The sequence below is a fragment of the Embiotoca jacksoni genome, unplaced genomic scaffold (assembly GCF_022577435.1).
Source record: "Embiotoca jacksoni isolate LCO1_2020_lvr unplaced genomic scaffold, fEmbJac1.0.p SCAF_3, whole genome shotgun sequence".
Lineage (NCBI taxonomy): Eukaryota > Metazoa > Chordata > Actinopteri > Embiotocidae > Embiotoca > Embiotoca jacksoni.
The window spans coordinates 13,678,001-13,694,232 of NW_027185381.1; the positions used below are offsets into that span (position 1 = coordinate 13,678,001).

General features: G+C 40.2%; 3 protein-coding genes across 7 annotated transcripts; 2 read left to right on the plus strand and 1 right to left on the minus strand.

Moving 5' to 3' along the window:
- The first annotated feature begins 1,580 nt into the window (after window positions 1-1,580).
- commd4 (COMM domain containing 4) lies at window positions 1,581-4,890 on the plus strand. 2 transcript variants are annotated; one of them, XM_069162073.1, is made up of 8 exons: window positions 1,581-1,657; window positions 1,950-2,021; window positions 2,133-2,198; window positions 2,295-2,334; window positions 3,310-3,429; window positions 3,983-4,063; window positions 4,207-4,383; window positions 4,520-4,890. In XM_069162073.1, the coding sequence occupies exons 1-8, from the start codon at window positions 1,655-1,657 to the stop codon at window positions 4,558-4,560; spliced, it is 600 nt and encodes a 199-aa protein (XP_069018174.1). In that variant the 5' UTR covers window positions 1,581-1,654; the 3' UTR covers window positions 4,561-4,890. The 2 variants fall into 2 exon arrangements, with proteins under 2 accessions (XP_069018174.1, XP_069018175.1); XM_069162074.1 differs by lacking the exon at window positions 1,581-1,657 and having other exon boundaries at window positions 2,103-2,198.
- A 117-nt stretch (window positions 4,891-5,007) lies between these two features.
- neil1 (nei-like DNA glycosylase 1) lies at window positions 5,008-8,520 on the plus strand. Of its 2 annotated transcripts, none has more exons than XM_069162071.1 (10): window positions 5,008-5,376; window positions 5,696-6,168; window positions 6,253-6,372; window positions 7,084-7,192; window positions 7,281-7,374; window positions 7,501-7,622; window positions 7,850-7,877; window positions 7,958-8,028; window positions 8,106-8,319; window positions 8,407-8,520. In XM_069162071.1, exons 2-10 carry the CDS (start codon window positions 5,714-5,716, stop codon window positions 8,439-8,441), a joined length of 1,248 nt encoding a protein of 415 aa, XP_069018172.1. In that variant the 5' UTR covers window positions 5,008-5,376; window positions 5,696-5,713; the 3' UTR covers window positions 8,442-8,520. The 2 variants fall into 2 exon arrangements, with proteins under 2 accessions (XP_069018172.1, XP_069018173.1); XM_069162072.1 differs by having other exon boundaries at window positions 5,008-5,179.
- Window position 8,521: 1 nt separating this feature from the next.
- Window positions 8,522-15,952, minus strand: man2c1 (mannosidase, alpha, class 2C, member 1). Of its 3 annotated transcripts, none has more exons than XM_069162068.1 (26): window positions 15,749-15,952; window positions 15,013-15,138; window positions 14,810-14,933; window positions 14,634-14,704; window positions 14,347-14,524; window positions 14,080-14,269; window positions 13,632-13,738; window positions 13,434-13,544; window positions 13,231-13,323; window positions 13,003-13,119; window positions 12,829-12,924; window positions 12,587-12,732; window positions 12,160-12,283; window positions 11,908-12,029; window positions 11,732-11,817; window positions 11,508-11,654; window positions 11,352-11,431; window positions 11,168-11,262; window positions 10,979-11,083; window positions 10,695-10,851; window positions 10,461-10,604; window positions 10,215-10,324; window positions 10,039-10,118; window positions 9,809-9,951; window positions 9,595-9,691; window positions 8,522-9,499 (listed from the first exon to the last, which is right to left on the minus strand). In XM_069162068.1, exons 1-26 carry the CDS (start codon window positions 15,847-15,849, stop codon window positions 9,432-9,434), a joined length of 3,018 nt encoding a protein of 1,005 aa, XP_069018169.1. In that variant the 5' UTR covers window positions 15,850-15,952; the 3' UTR covers window positions 8,522-9,431. The 3 variants fall into 3 exon arrangements, with proteins under 3 accessions (XP_069018169.1, XP_069018168.1, XP_069018170.1); XM_069162067.1 differs by having other exon boundaries at window positions 9,588-9,691; XM_069162069.1 differs by lacking the exon at window positions 13,231-13,323 and having other exon boundaries at window positions 9,588-9,691.
- Window positions 15,953-16,232: the final 280 nt, after the last annotated feature.

Genomic DNA, 16,232 nt, shown 5'->3' on the forward strand with positions numbered 1-16,232 from the left:
ACAGAAAGGCCCAGGACCGGATTCGAACCCAGAACCTTTTGCTGTGAGGCGACAATGCTAACCACTGCACCACCGTGCAATTTTTTTTTAAAGCATTTCATTTTATCCAATTGGAAAATACAAACAGGAAATTATAAATGACAACATAAGTACATGTATTAAACCATAAAATGGACACGACTTTTTTTTGTTAATTTACAAAAATAATTATAAACTAAGTATTAACCTATCAATAAATAGGCCAAAATGTATTCAATGGGGAATTCTGTAACAACACAAGACAACCAGTTTGTACATCTTAAAAAAATGCATCGATGAATGTCTAAATAGCCTAATGGTTTTCAAAATTTGAAGAATTAGAAATGCGTCCAAATTTTTTTAAAGGGAACTAAACTCCAGATTTACCAAAGTGATTTTATAGCCTTTATGTTTCAAAGGAGGCAGATGGAATAACTTAAAGAAAAAGCAGCAGGAAAACAGAACAGAAAAGAGAGATCTCCTTTTAAATGCCTGATGAAAACTATATTACTACTATAAACTATATTGTTAATTCAAATTGTGAATTCATTGTACTAAATGCAAACTAAGCTGCATATGGTAGATGAGTTGTACAATAGGCTCGTAGCAGCCAGACTCAAAAACCAGACTGTTTTCTGACTTATATACAGTACATAGGATCTAAAACCAACCTCGAATGAACCAACCATTCCTTCCACATTTTTGCATGTTGTTAATTCTGGCATATAACTTGTGCACAATTGTAAATCTAGTTTGTTTTGTCCAGATTTGTCTCATGAGAAATTGCCCAAACCTTAATTTACTGAACAGGTTTTTCTTCAGTGTATGACATTATCAAAAAAGGACACTTGTGTTTCTGATTCATTAACCATAAAACAGGTCTTCCTCTACTTCACACCACATGACACTGTCATACACTGGAATATTTCAGTCACCTACATCACTGCAACATGAATCCACAACCCGTCATGGCGGTCCATTCTTACGATCAGGTTGGAAGTTTGTTTGTTCAAGTTCAAATTCATCTCTACCTCTTTTACTAAATGCAACTAATGCAATCCAATATCGCAGCTCAGCAATAAATCCTATAGCTTTGCAAAAATAATGTTGAGCTTTGTTTGACATGGTCAAAGAGGTATGAATTCAATGTAATAAGGTTGGAGTTTGTAGTGGTGTTTGGACTGCATTATATTGAAACATAGTACAAGTTAAAAAAAAACAACCTGGCAACAGCGTTTGTATCAACCAGAATGAAAAAGCTGCCACATTATCCACATAACATCAAAGCTTTGTTCTGAGCCCCCTTGCTGTTTAATTCAGCCAGGGCTCATAACACTGCAGCCCTGCATATTTATTTTCCATATTTTTTTCTTTTGAATTCCCCTTCACAGCTCTGGCAGGGATTATTTCAAACTGTCCATTTATCTCTGTTGAATATCCGCTTGAATGGTCCAGTCGGTAAATTCAAACTTTGATAAAAATTGATTCAGAAATGGCCTGAAGCAGACTGAGGCTGAGTACAACAGAACACGCGATCAGCAGTCTGCGGCTGCGTCAGGGCAATCACGTGCCCTCCATCCTCCAATCAGATGCTAGGAAGGAGTAGCGTCTTCCTGGTCTCGTTCTTCGGACAGCAATGGTAAACATGCTCATCATTAACGTTGTTATTTAATGCTATTTCACTGATTTTTACTCCGGTTAAATTCGTGGACAGTTTTAGTTGCATTATTTACAAACGTACTAAGTGGTAGTTTATCTCGACTGATTCGATGTTAAAGTGCTGCTCCCTCGTAGCTAGCAGGCGAAGCTAGTAGGCTTTTAATGATGGACAGCTGATGTCAGCGCTGCAGTGTTGCAGGAGAGGTTTTCGTTGGTGTAAACACGCTGTTACTCTACAAGATATGAACTAAACAACGTCTTGTTTGTTGCAGCGGTTCCGTTTCTGTGGAGATTTGGACTGCCCTGATTGGGTCCTCGCTGAAATCAGCACCTTAGCAAAGATTGTGAGTACTAATGTCCTACATTTAATCAGAAAAGCAATATTAATGCATATATATTTATATATTTTTTTTTTTATAATAAAGAGTGTTTCTTCTGTCTCACTATTGTAACAGTCCAGTGTCAAGATGAAACTCCTTTGTGCTCAAGTGCTGAAGGATTTGATCGGGGAGGGCATCGATGTGAGTTGAGCTTATTTCTACATATTGATCATATACAGGCTACACACTTCATGCACACAGAGATCAATACTGTCTTTTCCCTCCTTGTTCTTTTAGTATGACAAAGTTGCAAAGCTCACCGCGGATGCAAAGTTTGGTAAGTGTCTCTTCTGACGGCGCTCAGTGAGAGTTATCTTAATCTTTGACACAGACAAGTGCAGTGGCTTCATATCGAGCTGATCATAGTCAGACATGTTTACCCCTTCCTTCACTTTTTGTATTGATATATTTATTGCCACTTCGTTGTCTCTCCAAAAGGAAACGACTATATCTTGTTATAGTTCATGCTTCATTTGTATATGACTGATCACACATGATCCAAACAGCTTCTGGTGTATATTGTGATATTTCAGGGTATTTCTGTGGTATGGTGATGTGACAAAATACTCAGAAATAGTTTGTTATTTCATTTAATGTAACATTGCAACAAAATAAGTGTTCTAGTTTAAAATGTCAGCACAAATGTAACAGTTTTCCTTGAAATGGTCAGTAAAGACTAACTTATTACTGTGGTTTGTTGTACATCTAATCTTTTACATTAATTAAGTCGCTCCCCTAATTGGAAGTGACTCCTCCACCCAGGAGCTGCTTTTAACCATGCCTGTGGTTGCTGTGCATAAGCTACCTACGTATACCTACCTATGTCATACCAAAAACTGTTAAATGTAGGTAGGTAGGTAGGTACGTAGGTATATACTTTATTAATCCCCGAGGGGAAATTTTGCAATTTGTACAACATTGCTTCATGTTTTATAAGCTCGCCGCATGTTGTATGTGTAAAATCAACATCTACAGATAAATGACTGTCAAAAACAATATATAGAGAGATATAATTATATATATTAATATAGAAAGTAAAAAGTCCTGCAGAATATTTTCTTATAAAATGTAACACAAAGTAGCTCAAAACTGCTCCTAAGGAGAGCATTTAAATAAATGCACTAAGCTGTGTTTCTGTAGTGCTTCTAAATCTGTCTCAGTTACTTTACACACGAGCCTCGAACAATATTGTACTTGTATTTTCATCTTTCAGTTTGATAATCTTCTTTTGTGTCATTTATTCATCCTACAGAGAGCGGAGACATCAAAGCTAGTGTGGCAGTGCTCAGCTTCATTTTCTCCAGTGCAGCAAAGCATGATGTTGACAGTGAATCTCTGTCTAGTGAGCTGCAGCAGCTTGGTCTGCCTAAAGGTTTGTCCTTGTGCTCATTTCCTAAATTTGGTCTAAACATGATGTTATGTTGCATAATTTGTAGTTACACATGCGCAGACCTCTTTTCATGCTTGAAATTGTCCCAATAGCAAGGACAGGCTAGTCTTTGAACAAGAGCAAAGTTGGAACAACATAATCTGACCAACTGTAAACCAGATATTGGTTGAACAGACACACGTGAATCATGCAGGCCAAGCAAGAGCAACTGAATACAGTTAAATGTTTGCAAGAATTGCACTTTTTTTTAAATGAAAATATTAACAAAATATGAGCTCGGAAAGTTAATATTTCAAAGAATGACTGTATGTCTGGACACAAACAATTGCCTCATTTAAAACAAACACACACACAGGTACCAAATCACAGCCTGTTTTGTTATTTTTGGAGCTTATTTGAAACTTGTCTGTTGATGATTTCTCTCATTGATCTGATAATGCTTCTTCACTGTAAGGGCTTTGTACTTCTGCTAATAGCATGCAAAGACACTTTGAAGTACTTGTCCACTTAAAATCAAACACACCCATTTCTTTAGAACATACTACAGGGCTGTGCAAATCATATGAAGACAAGCACTCTGCACTGCAAGACAAACTAAGAGAGACAAGCCTGAGACGTAAGTATTTCTGTCTATCTTTCACATTTCAAAGAAGAGAGAGGAACAAAACCATTATTGATGACTTGTGCTTTCTTCTGGGAGGTTGGTAACTGAGCGCTGACTGAGTGGTGCCATCAATTGTGCTCTGTCATGAATTTTAGTGGGACGACTGAGTTCGGTGTCCTGGCGTGTCGACTACACTCTGAGCTCCAGCGAGCTGAGGGAAGTGAATGAACCCGTGATTCAGCTTAAACTGCAGACACAAGGTGCAGAGTCAGCCTCTGCAGAGACAACTGTTGTCTCTGTCTCTGCTGACAAGTTCAGAGTCTTGCTTTCTGGTCAGTTGCGCATCTTGTCAAATCACAATTATATTCTCGGTTGTTCCCCTTTGCAACTCCATTCTATTAGCCAGAATTATGTTGTATTCATTTTTTTTTAAATTTTTAAAAATTTTGTATCCCTGTGTTTACACAGAGCTCAAACAAGCCCAGGCTATGATGAACGCACTACAGTGAAGACTGGAGGTCAGACTTCAACGTCTGATCAGGAGCTGGATACAAATGATGCTGATAAATTGCCAAAAGTGCCGTACCTTGTACAGAATTATTTTTTGTTTGAAATTGGCCATCACAAAGCTTAAGTGAAAGACATATTGCATATTTGAATTGACAGATTTTTAGATCTTTTTTTTTTTTTTTACCACAACCAACTTGTGAAAATGTTAAATGTAAAAATACTGAATGAACTGTTTTGTAAAATATTGCAATTATATGACTTAATAATTTAATTATATTACTTTACACATTTTGATTTAAATTATGTTAATAAACTGTGTTCTACTTTCATATGCTTATAAACTATAATGTATAAATACATTGTCAAATATATCTTCTCTTCCGGTTTCTGCAACGCCTTCATATCCCATCATGCATCGGTTGGGTGGTTTCCTGTTGTGTAGCTAGTCCATCCATGTTCTGTTTCTTCATTGCCTTTTTAGTGGGTTTTTTATTTTTTTAAATTGATTATTAGAGAACATGACAATACATCCACTCACATCAGAAATACAAGAGAAATACTGAAGTATAAACAAGGTGCATGGCCCATGTGGAGATCTCGCGACATTTTCAAACGAAGGTACGGCGCGCGGTGGTTGCACAACTTGTTTGATAACACCGTAACACATGTTATGAAAGCCTCTCGGTCTATGCTGTACCTGCACGTTGTAGAAGCACAAAGAAATACTCGTCCATACATTTCTGGTCGCAGCTCTGCAGACAATAGACTCTAAAGGGTTTTTTGCATTTTACGCAGAGGTCTATTTCCTGGTTTGGGTAAGTTATGCACCCCCAACTCAATGAGTAGTGTCTTCATTGATGCATACTTTATGGGTTGTGCAACGAACACAATCCGTGTTTCTCTCCAAGATACACTCAGCATGTTTAATCGCTGAAGCTCGACAGGATTTACGTTGTAGGATGTGCACTGCTTGTCTTTAGTGCAATGGTGTTGGTTGTAGAAAACTGAACATCAAGTATTCAAATTCTGAATTTCCAAAAATACTCTGCGTGTGAAAGTTTTTAATTGTATTCACCAGGTTCAAGGCCTTGGATGTGATATTTTGTGACGCAATCTTTGCTTTATTCTCTGCAGTTGATTTGTTAGAACAAAATGCCTGAGGGACCAGAGCTCCACTTGGCCAGCCTGTATGTGAACAAAATGTGTGCTGGAGTTGTGTTCAGTGGACCAGTCAGAAAATCTGAGGTCAGCAAGAGTCCAGATGTGCCCTTCACCTGCGAGGCGTATGGCATCACAGCCACTTCCAGAGGGAAGGAAGTGAAGCTCACACTGACACCCATGAAGAGTGATGACTGCAAACAGGGGGTAAAGGCTGTACAATCAAAGCAACCCATGGATGTAGTCTTTCGCTTTGGGATGTCTGGCTTTTTCCGCTTCGCCGGAGAGGATGAGCTGCCCAAACATGCCCATCTGCGATTTTATTCCAATGAAAAGCCCTGCAGAGTGCTGAGCTACGTGGACGCACGCAGGTTTGGCAGCTGGCAGCCCGATGGGACGTGGCAGCCTGGCAGAGGGCCCTGCATCATGTTGGAGTACGGAAGCTTCAGGTTGGTGATGCTGAGAGCGTCACTTTTGTGTCATTTGCTCAATCAAACCGTCACTGCCACACTGATGAGTAAAATGTTTTGCAGGGAGAACGTTGTGTCCCACCTGTCGGACCGAGCTTTTGATAGGCCCATCTGTGAAGTCCTGCTCAATCAAAAGTACTTCAACGGTATCGGGAACTATCTGAGGGCCGAAATCCTTTTCAGGTAATGAACATACACAAATATGACATATACGGATCAGTACAAAGAAAATACTCACACTGAACTCATGAAGTGGATCAGGTATGATTAACTTTCCAACTAATTATTTCAGTTTAAACCAGAGTTTCTTTGTCACAGCAGGCTGCTGTTTTTAGTGCCATAGTAGTCCTTGGCTTCATGTCGGCTTTCATAAACTCGACCCCAAAGAGTTCTACATAGTTGATGTCAGATTTGGGGAAAAGAGAACACTTTGGTACTACACTTTGGATCGGTACTCCGTATTGGCAGATAACCTAAATTGAGGTATCAAACTCAAACACTGGATCAATGCATCCCTAATCAATACTAAATAGTCTTTGATTTACAGGGCAACAGCAACTATGCTTCCTGTCTGGTTTATCATTCGTACTCATGAATAAAGGTCAGATGAGAAACACTAAATAAACCTTTCTTATTTCTTTCAAGTTATATTCTTGTGAGGTTCCAGTTTTAAGAAAAAGTCTGTCGACCTCTCTCATATCGCTGAAAATTATTACCAACGGAAACCAAGAACCAAGTCTCATGAGTTTCAAGGTTGGTTTTGTTCAGCTATGATATGAATGGATAACTTTCATGACTCCAGTGGGAGTACACAATGATGCAGGCAGTTTGAAAACAAAAGAGCCTTTTTATTAAATAAGAATGGGCCTTAAGAACTGTAACAATTTTTTCTAGGTTGAACATCCCACCCTTCGTGTCTGCCAGGGCCGTACTAGAAGGCCTCGAGTCAGAAGATTCATGTGAAAACAAGAAGCATGTGAAAAAGGGGATCACAGACACAAAGGTGAAAGAGGCCAGAGAGAAACACACATCTTTCAGGACAGCTACACAATCCATTTGAAGTTTCAAATTTTTTTGACTCTTTCCAAAAGACCTCAGAGAGAACTAAGAAGAAAGGCGTCAAACAGGAGACGGGTGACCTGCTCAGACTTTGTCACACTGTACCTCTGGAGGTGGTGAACATGGGTGTGTTTACTGTCTGGTCCACTCTGAAACTCATTCTTTCATTTTGATTAAAAAAAAAAAAAGCAATCTTATCCAGACATAATGTATTTATGTGGATTTCGTTTGATGACACATTTTGTGGCTTAGGTGGAAAAGGATACGACCCTGAGAAGGCAGACTACTCTGACTTTGAGGCGTGGCTGCAGTGTTACTACGTGGATGGAATGAAATCTATCCGGGACCACAATGGCAGAACAATGTGGTTCAGAGTGAGTCAAAGGAAAATACTAGATTCTAAATCTCTGGTAGGGGACTTTAGATATCACTGATATACTGGCTTTCTTGAAGAAATTATATTTTCTTGATTCCTGTTGTTCTGGGTTTTGTACCCTCATGGTTGAAATGCACTTATTGTAAGTCGCTTTGGATAAAAGCGTCAGCTAAATGAAATGTAATGTAATGTCATTGATACTAATATTCACTGTTCCAATTTCAGGGTGATCCCGGCCCCATGGCACCAAAAGGTTAGTAATACCTCTGCATCAAACTGCAGCTGGAAAGCCGAGAATCTGACTTAACTGCTATTTTTATTTTCTCTTTGAAGATTCAAAGTCGCCCAAAGCAAAAAAGAGAGCAAAGAAAGAAGATGACCATGATTACACAGACAGGAAAAAGGTGAAAATCATCACTTCTAGCTGGACCAACAGTTAACTCTGCAGCTGTAACTGCTAACTCCGGTTTCCTTTCATCAGGTGGCCGGAAGCCACTCTGAAAGCACAACAAAGAAAAAGGTGGTCAAACAGAAAGCAGTGACCGAAACGGCAAAGAAAGAAAAGGATGTTTGGCTGAAGGAAACCGGATCAAAGAGAAGAAATACTGAAAAGACCCAGGAAGTAAACCTACTGCAGCGGGAATCCAGATCAAATGCTCGCAGGAGGAAGAGCAGTAGTGCAGAGCCAACTGCAGGTGACCTTGTGGTGTTCTCAAAATAAACAACTTGGGGGAGTCTTGATAAACCCTAAATGTTTTATCTCATGTTTGTCCTTGTTGCAGGTCCACAGAGGCGAAGTGTGAGAGTGACCAGATAGAACTGTGGGAGGCATCACTATGCAACGTTTTATATTTTTATAGTATTAAATATTTTTAAATAAACTCATTTCCACATAAGTTGTTGTGTAAAGATATTTATTGATTTGATGAAAAGTATTATTTTTTTAACATGGTTAAAAACAAGCCCTCCATTTGAAGATTCCTTACAGTCAATAGAAAAGCACCAGATTCTGTTCAATAGAGTCTTTCACCAATGTGTAACCTCTAATCAATAGGTTCCCAAAATTTTCAGACCAAGTAACACAATGTACTAAAACAAAATTTTCCAAGAACTACCTCCCACTGCAGATAACATTTTGTTTTCCAAAATAAAATTCACTGATGTAGCCACACCATAGTCTCAAAAAGGCCAAATAACAACCCAAGACTCCTGTTTCAAAATCAAAGAATACATTTATTAATCAGAACAGATGGATAGATAGATCATTAATGCTAGTTAAACATTTGAATAGTTATTTTATTTAATAAATTTAGATGAACTGGCCAAAATGAGGCAAAACTCACCATCCATTTTTTTTTTTTTTTTTTTTTAATTTTAGACAATCTATTTGCAAAACTGCAATTTTCACACACTCTCTGATGCTGAAATTTCATAAAAACCTTCATGTTCAGACATTGCCTTGGAAAGATAACAGGTTTGAGGTTTCCTTTTATTTGGCATAAGAGTAGTTTTGGCAGCGTGAGACAGAAACAGGTGTCTCACACTAAAAGCGTGAGAGTTAGCAGTCCTTCTGGTGTTTGCCAAACAAAAACGAAAGTTCTGTCACAAAACTATAAAGTGGCTACACAGCATTTACCTGCAGATCATGTAGATGACACCACTGCTTTTAGCTGGGCTCTTGTATAGCAGCAGGCGGAGCCTCCATAGTTTTATCAAAGTGTTTGTTTATATTCCCATTGTCACTTGCCGGGTGCAGTTTGTAATCACAAAATGAGCAGAAGTGACACAATCTGAAAAGGACTGAAGTTCAGAGTGATTCCCACAGGTGTGAGATGTGCTGGCTGGGTGGGATCTTTCCTTTCCAAGAGATCACAACTGAAAGAAAACAAATGGTTTTGTTCTTAGACAACAATATAACAAAAGAAATCTTTCAGACAGCACTATAAAAAGCAGAAACACTCACTGCCAACCTTCCCTGACTGGAAGTGTGGTGCGCAGAGTTGCGGTCACGCTGCTCCCATGTGACTCATAGAGACGAATGACGAGTGCCCCCTTTCTGTCCTCAGCCTGTTGTGTTGTGGTAAATAAGTTGACAGTCATTAAATCGAGCTGCTGGCTGCTTTCAGTTGTAGTTTTCACTCAAAACCTGCTTTGTCAGTTTGAGCTTATTGTTTCAGGTGATACCTGTTTAATGGTCTCAAGTATGACTGCGTCAGTGCTGACGGAGAAGGCGCTCCAGGTCTTAGTGTCGGGTCTGCACCGGATTAACCTCAGAGGGAAGTTCAGGTTGTATGCACACTGGATGACAGGAGCATCTTGGAAGGATCCTATAGAAAAGACACTATATTATTACATGTTGCATGTGTGTTGAACCACATTTACTAAAATATCCCAGAAAGACAAGCTAAACGTACCTGTGTGTGGCATGATTGCATATGTGAAATGATGAGTCCCCATGTCAGCGGTGGCATCTGGGGCCTTCGGTGCTCTCAGGCTGAGATAAAGATGTTTAATGTTAGATTTGAGGATTTGTTCAAATTGGATTGTACCGTTTGTGGAGGTGTTGTGTATGATCAGTGGGAAACCTCACAGGGACAGAGTCATTGTGTTCTTGTGGGCAGAATAACCGTATTTGCAGTCATTCAGCAGAGCAACTCCAAAGTTGTGCTCTGACAAGTCGGCCCATTTGTGACCCCAAACCTGAGAAAGGAACCGCAGTATGAAACGGTAATGACATCACAAAACACTTCAACAGTAGTGTGCAGGACCAATACAAGACAACAGGGGTTGCTGTTCATATACCTGTGAAGATAAACGTCACTCTACTGTGTCATACCTCAAATCTGGCCCAGTCCCATGAAGTGTTCCTGTGTGTGGGTCTCTGCAGGTGGCCAAACTGGATCTCATATGTAGCATTCGGGCTGCGAACTCGCACAGGAAACTCAACCTTGAGAAACTTGTGTGACTCTGCCCACTGCACCTGAAATTGGAAGATGCAGTGATGTGTATTTATTTGAACCTGCATTTATGGCTTCTGTTGTTTGGTAAGTCTTAATGCCATATTTTGTACCTCTGTGTTGAACTTGATGTAAGGACACATGGCATCCATTACAACCTCCTGTGTGACAGTGCTTTTATCACTGATCCTGAGGGTGAAGCTGATGCTGCCCCGAAGCCCACCTGAGGTCACCACATGAGCAGGCTGCACCACCTCCAGAACCGGCTTCCTATTGGATCATATTTGCAGTGAAGTTTTATGATATTTATGTCATTAATTTCTGAAAATACTGTAATGCCTTTCAAGGTGGTAAAACAACTTGGACAAAATACAGATGTAAGAGTAATGCGTTCAACCTTGTCTGAAGATGGTAGTCCATCACATCCCAAGCATCCCAGTACAGCGGGACATCATCAAATATGACAAACTGATTCCCACCACTGCCGTCAGAGATGGTTTCTCTGAAATAAACAGAGTGGTTAGATTATTATTTAAAGTACAGTAGTGGACAATACACAGCTGTTTCACATGCAGTCCGACGGTACCTGTTTGCACTGATCAGATTGAGTGATGCCAAAGTGCCATCTTTGTTTATGACAGTCTTTAAAATCCCATTCTGCATGAGGACAGTGCCGTCAGCCTATAAAGTTACACAATACTCAGTTAGCCAAATTATATGGCAATATATCTAAATAATGAAATGATTATTACTGTGTGTATTTCGCATACCTGGACAGTGACAGAGACTGGAGTCACAGGCTGTGTGTCTTTGACAGGAGACATGCCGATGCTGGGAACTCTCACCAGAGCTGCAGTGCCACAGATACCACAGAGCTTCAGCTATGATGGATGGAGGCCTAACAACAATGTAGATATCCAACATACCTAGACCAGGTTTGTCAGCGGCGTCTTGAACCTGGATGACTTCGTGGCGCTCCCATGGCAGAGAGTTGAAAACACCGGTGGAGTTTCCTTTTGATCCCAAAACTTCACATGCCTCACGCAGAAGTGCAGCACCATCTCTACGGATATCTAAGACAGAGTGTCTGAAAACTGTAAGTCAATATGATTCTGATTTGAATGGACCGCTGTTGTAATATAAACTGTACCTTCATAATACTTTAGTGCATCCTCGACAACCATCTCTATGCAGCTTCCAGGAATCACATCATGGAACTGGTTTAGAAGAAGCAGCCTAGAGGGGAAACGCCAGAGAAACTGTTTCTGAACTGTAAAAACAAAGCCGATTCATTTTGTCATTTTTCTCATTGAACTTTGTCTGAACCTCCAGAGTTCCTTCAGTTTTTCCACAGGATACAGAAAAGTCCTGTCTCTGCACAGTGCCAAGCTGCTGGCTATCTCAATGTCATGAAGCAGCACCTCACACTGGCGGTTCCCTTGTTTAATCTGGAAACAACAAAGCAAGTGTGAAAACAACCACGCTACATTCAAACAGGTTTTGTTTTTCTCGCACACACAGATGAAGAAAGTTTAATTTCATCTAATAATGAGGACTGCATCTAGACTTTGCATCTACCTGTGCCTGTGTGGTGTACGTGCCATTGTGCAGCTCCAGAAAGAGCTCTCCTGTCCAAGTGCACAACAGAGCTGAGTCAGCCTGAAGCTGAGAGAAAAGCTTGTCCGGACTGGACATGTGGACCCTGGAGAACAACCAAGAATGGTGAGAGGTGGACGTGAGCAATGAGCAAAGTCTTACACCTGTTATTCATTGTGACGACAACATGACTTAACTGTAAAACAACACAATGACATCACTCTGCATCATTTATATTCCTTTGTATATAACGGGATAGGAATAATCTACGGCCTACATGTGGGCACGTCTCTTTAATGAGTGAATATGAAACTCATGACAAATTCGTGTCGGAAATGTTTCCAGCTCAGTTTGGGATTGGTCATTGTTAGTGATGAAAGCAGAGTCAAACTGTGGGACAGGAACTGACTTGGGAAGTCCATCTGTATCCTGGACCAGACGAAGTCTGTCTAGCATCAGCTGAGTGGGTCCACCGCCACCGTCACCAAAACCAAACAACGCAGCACTGTGGTTGGCTCTGCCTTTGTCTTTGTTATTCTTCACAGTTTTTACAAGCTGTGGGCAGTGGAAACACACAGTTAATTGGACGTTTTGTGAGGAAGTCAGAGACTCAACATTCACCATGTTATGTGTATTGTAATCGAAACTGACGTCTTCAATCTTGCCCTTCATTTCGTAGGAATTTCCAGGTGGGAAGTGAGTTAAAACCTTAGCGCCATCCAGACCTTCCCAGAAAAACGTGTTGTGCTTTGGGAACAAAGAAATTGAAACTAAAAATGAAATCTTTTCAACAGTTTTTGAAGCAAGTGTGTGCTATTCACTTACAGGAAAGGAGTTGACTAAATTCCAGCTGAGCTTCTGCGTCAAAAAATTGGAAATGCCACATCCCTGCATAATTTGAGGAAGTTGAGCAGAGTAGCCAAACGTATCTGGAAGCCAGAACTGAAGAACAAAAAAAATATTCTTTTACTTTGTATTTGTAATTCAAAAATTCCCACAAATGAACATGAGATTTCATACAGAGGTTATCCCAAGTTACGTTTACATTCCCACCTCTTTGCAATACATCCCAAACTCTTGGTTAAAGAAGCTCTGGCCCTCCAGGAACTGCCGGACCATGGACTCTCCCGACGGCAGATTGCCATCCTAACAGGCAAATATGTCGTACGTACACCTTAGCTTAGGACATAATGTGCATAAAAAGGGCTGAATGACAGCAGATACATGATATTATTTATTTTTAATACAAGGTTTACCATTTCCACCCATGTTCCTCCAACAGGAATGAACTGGCCTTTCTTCACGTAGTATTGAATCTTGGAGAAGAGTCCTGGGTACCAACTCTTCACCCACTGGAACTGCTGAGCCTGGACCAAAAGATAAACAGTCAAAACTGGAGAGGACCGTTCAGATTCATAGAAGCTTTATACAAAACTATGTTAGCGTGGAATTACCTGAGAGCAAGTAAAGACAAACTCTGGGTTCTTCTCCATTAGTTGGATAACCGTCACCCAACTCCGGCCACACTTGCGAATGGTTTCTTCATACGGCCAGAGCCAGGCTGTGGATAAGAATAAGAAATATTAACTAATCTGACAAAAATGTGCATTTTCGATTTGATTTTCACCACAGTAAGTCTGGGCATACCTGAGCTATGGTAAATATATCAAAAACCATGCTTTTTTTTGTTTCCCAAATGTTCTAAAATGTTAAACATTACATAAACACTAGCAGCCTTATAGTAAAGTAACCTGAATAAGGACTTGCATAAATAAGATTTACAGCAGTAAAATACTTAATTAAAAAAATATATATATATTATAATAAGACAACAAATCTGGCAGTTTTTGGCTGTTTTTAAAACACTGCTACTCTGCCACTAAAATCAATAAAAACTGAGACCTGAGTCTATGTGGCAGTGACCCATTGCATGGACAGTGTGCTGACTTTCTCCATTCCGCTGGCTGAAGAAGTTGTGAGCCAGACTGTGTGCTTTGGAGTAAGAGCTTGGATCAGAGGCGTCACAGAGGTTCACCATCTCGTTGACAGTGAAGAGGGCCTGGTAGCCTCGTTGCTCTTCCTCTCCGAGTTCCTGCAAAGACAGAATTTAATGTTTGTCTTTCTCTAATAAGGTCATGTGTCATCATGGAGTGTTTTGGGTGATAGTACCTTTACAATGTCCACGAGCATCTCAAAGTCAGTCAGCAGCTCCCTTACATCGCTGTTAAATATCACCAGCTCAGCTCTCTGCACTGAAAACTTCCTGTTTGGATCCGGAGCTGCAATCATGGACCCTTGACCAGCTCCAAAAAGTCCATTACACGCAATTTCCACATAGAGGGTGACACTGAAAAGTGACAGAGATATCTAAAATGTTTGGTTGAAAGCTGATTTAAAATTCAGTATGTAGAGGTAGTTGCGGAAGCAGCAATACATCTCTGTTTTAGTCAACGGACCTGTGGGGCTCCTCATCTTTCAGACAGTCAGAGAGGATGTAACTCGTTTTTTCACCCTCTTTAGTCAGGCCCTGAAAGTACAAACGGTATGTTGCAATTCAATTTAAACCTGGGTTGAGCACAAAATTTCAGCACTTTAGTGTAGTCACGTGCAAATGAAACTGGTGCTGCATTACCTGAACGGGCTGCCCATCTCTCCAAACCATTGCCTCCCCATCACTTTCCCACAGGAGATGAATCTCTCTCCCTCTCCAGGGCTCTGGGATTTTCAGGGTCACTTTAAACCAGGAAGTCCACCACCTTAAACAAACTCAGTTTAGTGCCAAGATCTGAGTGAATAAAAGATCTCAGGGTGATAACATTTGAAAATATTACTTACGTTGGTCCAAAGGTATCGCCGACTTTATAAGGGACAAAGTCCTGTTTGGAAGCTTCAGCAAATGTGATCCGTTTAGGAGAAAGGAATGAGGCGAGGGATTCCAGTGGGAAAGAGTCGCCATAAAGCCTGCAGACATCAATCATTTAAAATGGCATTTCAGACTTATTCTTACAGCCCCAAAAACATAAATCACAACCTTATTTAGACTAAGAGGGCTTTAAAACACCTCTGATATTATACTTTAAACCAAAAAGCCCTTTAACACTGTCTGTGAGGCTCTGACCAGATCAATATGCAGTTTGCAATTGCATACAGATAAACTACAGAAGCTTCATGTAGACTTTTCTTTTTAATTTTGAAAATGGAAAATACAAGATCATTTGTTCTAAAAACAGATTAAGACGAAGACGAAGTGAAGTCAGGTGATCATAAAAACACTTCCCTGTAGATTTTACAGTGATTCAAAGGTAGTTATTATTTTCCCATTTGCCTTAAAAAAAATTTCCCCTCGGGGATTAATAACGGAACTACCTAACCTAACCTAACCTAATGCAGGTCCAACGAGGAATGAGGAAACACTGCGATTATGCTGTGCACTCACAGAGATGTAAGCTTCATGATATATGATCTGAATAAATAAAATAAGAGCAAAGAATGTAGGAACAGCTGTTTGATCTACTTCATCGCTCCGTTCAATTCTTCCACAGTCAGTGCAGCTGAATGACAGGAGCCTTACCGTCCTCTCAGGTTGCAGTCTGTGAAATAAATGTCAGACGTAAACTTCTCCGCTCTCTCGAGGAGCGTGCGTCTGTTTTTCAGCACAGGCTGGTGATACATGACGAGGCGGGCACACAGACACCTGCAGATGTGCAGATGCAATAACAAAAGGAGTATATGCACAACAGCGGGACATCCAAACTGTAGAAGATAAACTCAAGTCTCCATGCAAGACCCGGAAGTAAAAGGTTTCGTTTTGCACTTAAAGCAACCAGCCGCTAGATGGCGGTCATGTTCAACAACTAGCAACAACGTAAAAGAGTTCTCGTTTTTTTTTTTAGAGGTCATAAAGGGCAGGTGAACTGTGTGCAAGTGTCCCCAATACGTTTTTACATTGCATTTTTTTGTTTGTGATTTACAACTTGTTGAAACCTTATTAATTGGATTTTGCTAATAAGGAATCAATCAGTGTAATTAAAACATATTTCTGTGGGTGCCAGGTT

What these genes read in the sequence shown, in the direction of transcription:
- neil1 (XM_069162071.1), top strand. Translation starts at nt 5,714, where the DNA reads ATGCCTGAGGGACCAGAGCTCCACTTGGCCAGCCTGTATGTGAACAAA. An exon ending in AGGGGATCACAGACACAAAG is followed by an intron (nt 7,193 to 7,280) that starts GTGAAAGAGGCC and finishes TCTTTCCAAAAG; the next exon opens with ACCTCAGAGAGAACTAAGAA. An exon ending in GCAGAACAATGTGGTTCAGA is followed by an intron (nt 7,623 to 7,849) that starts GTGAGTCAAAGG and finishes TTCCAATTTCAG; the next exon opens with GGTGATCCCGGCCCCATGGC.
- commd4 (XM_069162073.1), top strand. An exon ending in TCAGCACCTTAGCAAAGATT is followed by an intron (nt 2,022 to 2,132) that starts GTGAGTACTAAT and finishes CTATTGTAACAG; the next exon opens with TCCAGTGTCAAGATGAAACT. An exon ending in AAGAGAGACAAGCCTGAGAC is followed by an intron (nt 4,064 to 4,206) that starts GTAAGTATTTCT and finishes CATGAATTTTAG; the next exon opens with TGGGACGACTGAGTTCGGTG.
- man2c1 (XM_069162067.1), bottom strand. Translation starts at nt 15,849, where the DNA reads ATGTATCACCAGCCTGTGCTGAAAAACAGACGCACGCTCCTCGAGAGA. An exon ending in TGCTCGTGGACATTGTAAAG is followed by an intron (nt 14,270 to 14,346) that starts GTACTATCACCC and finishes CTGTCTTTGCAG; the next exon opens with GAACTCGGAGAGGAAGAGCA. An exon ending in AATCTGATCAGTGCAAACAG is followed by an intron (nt 11,084 to 11,167) that starts GTACCGTCGGAC and finishes TGTTTATTTCAG; the next exon opens with AGAAACCATCTCTGACGGCA.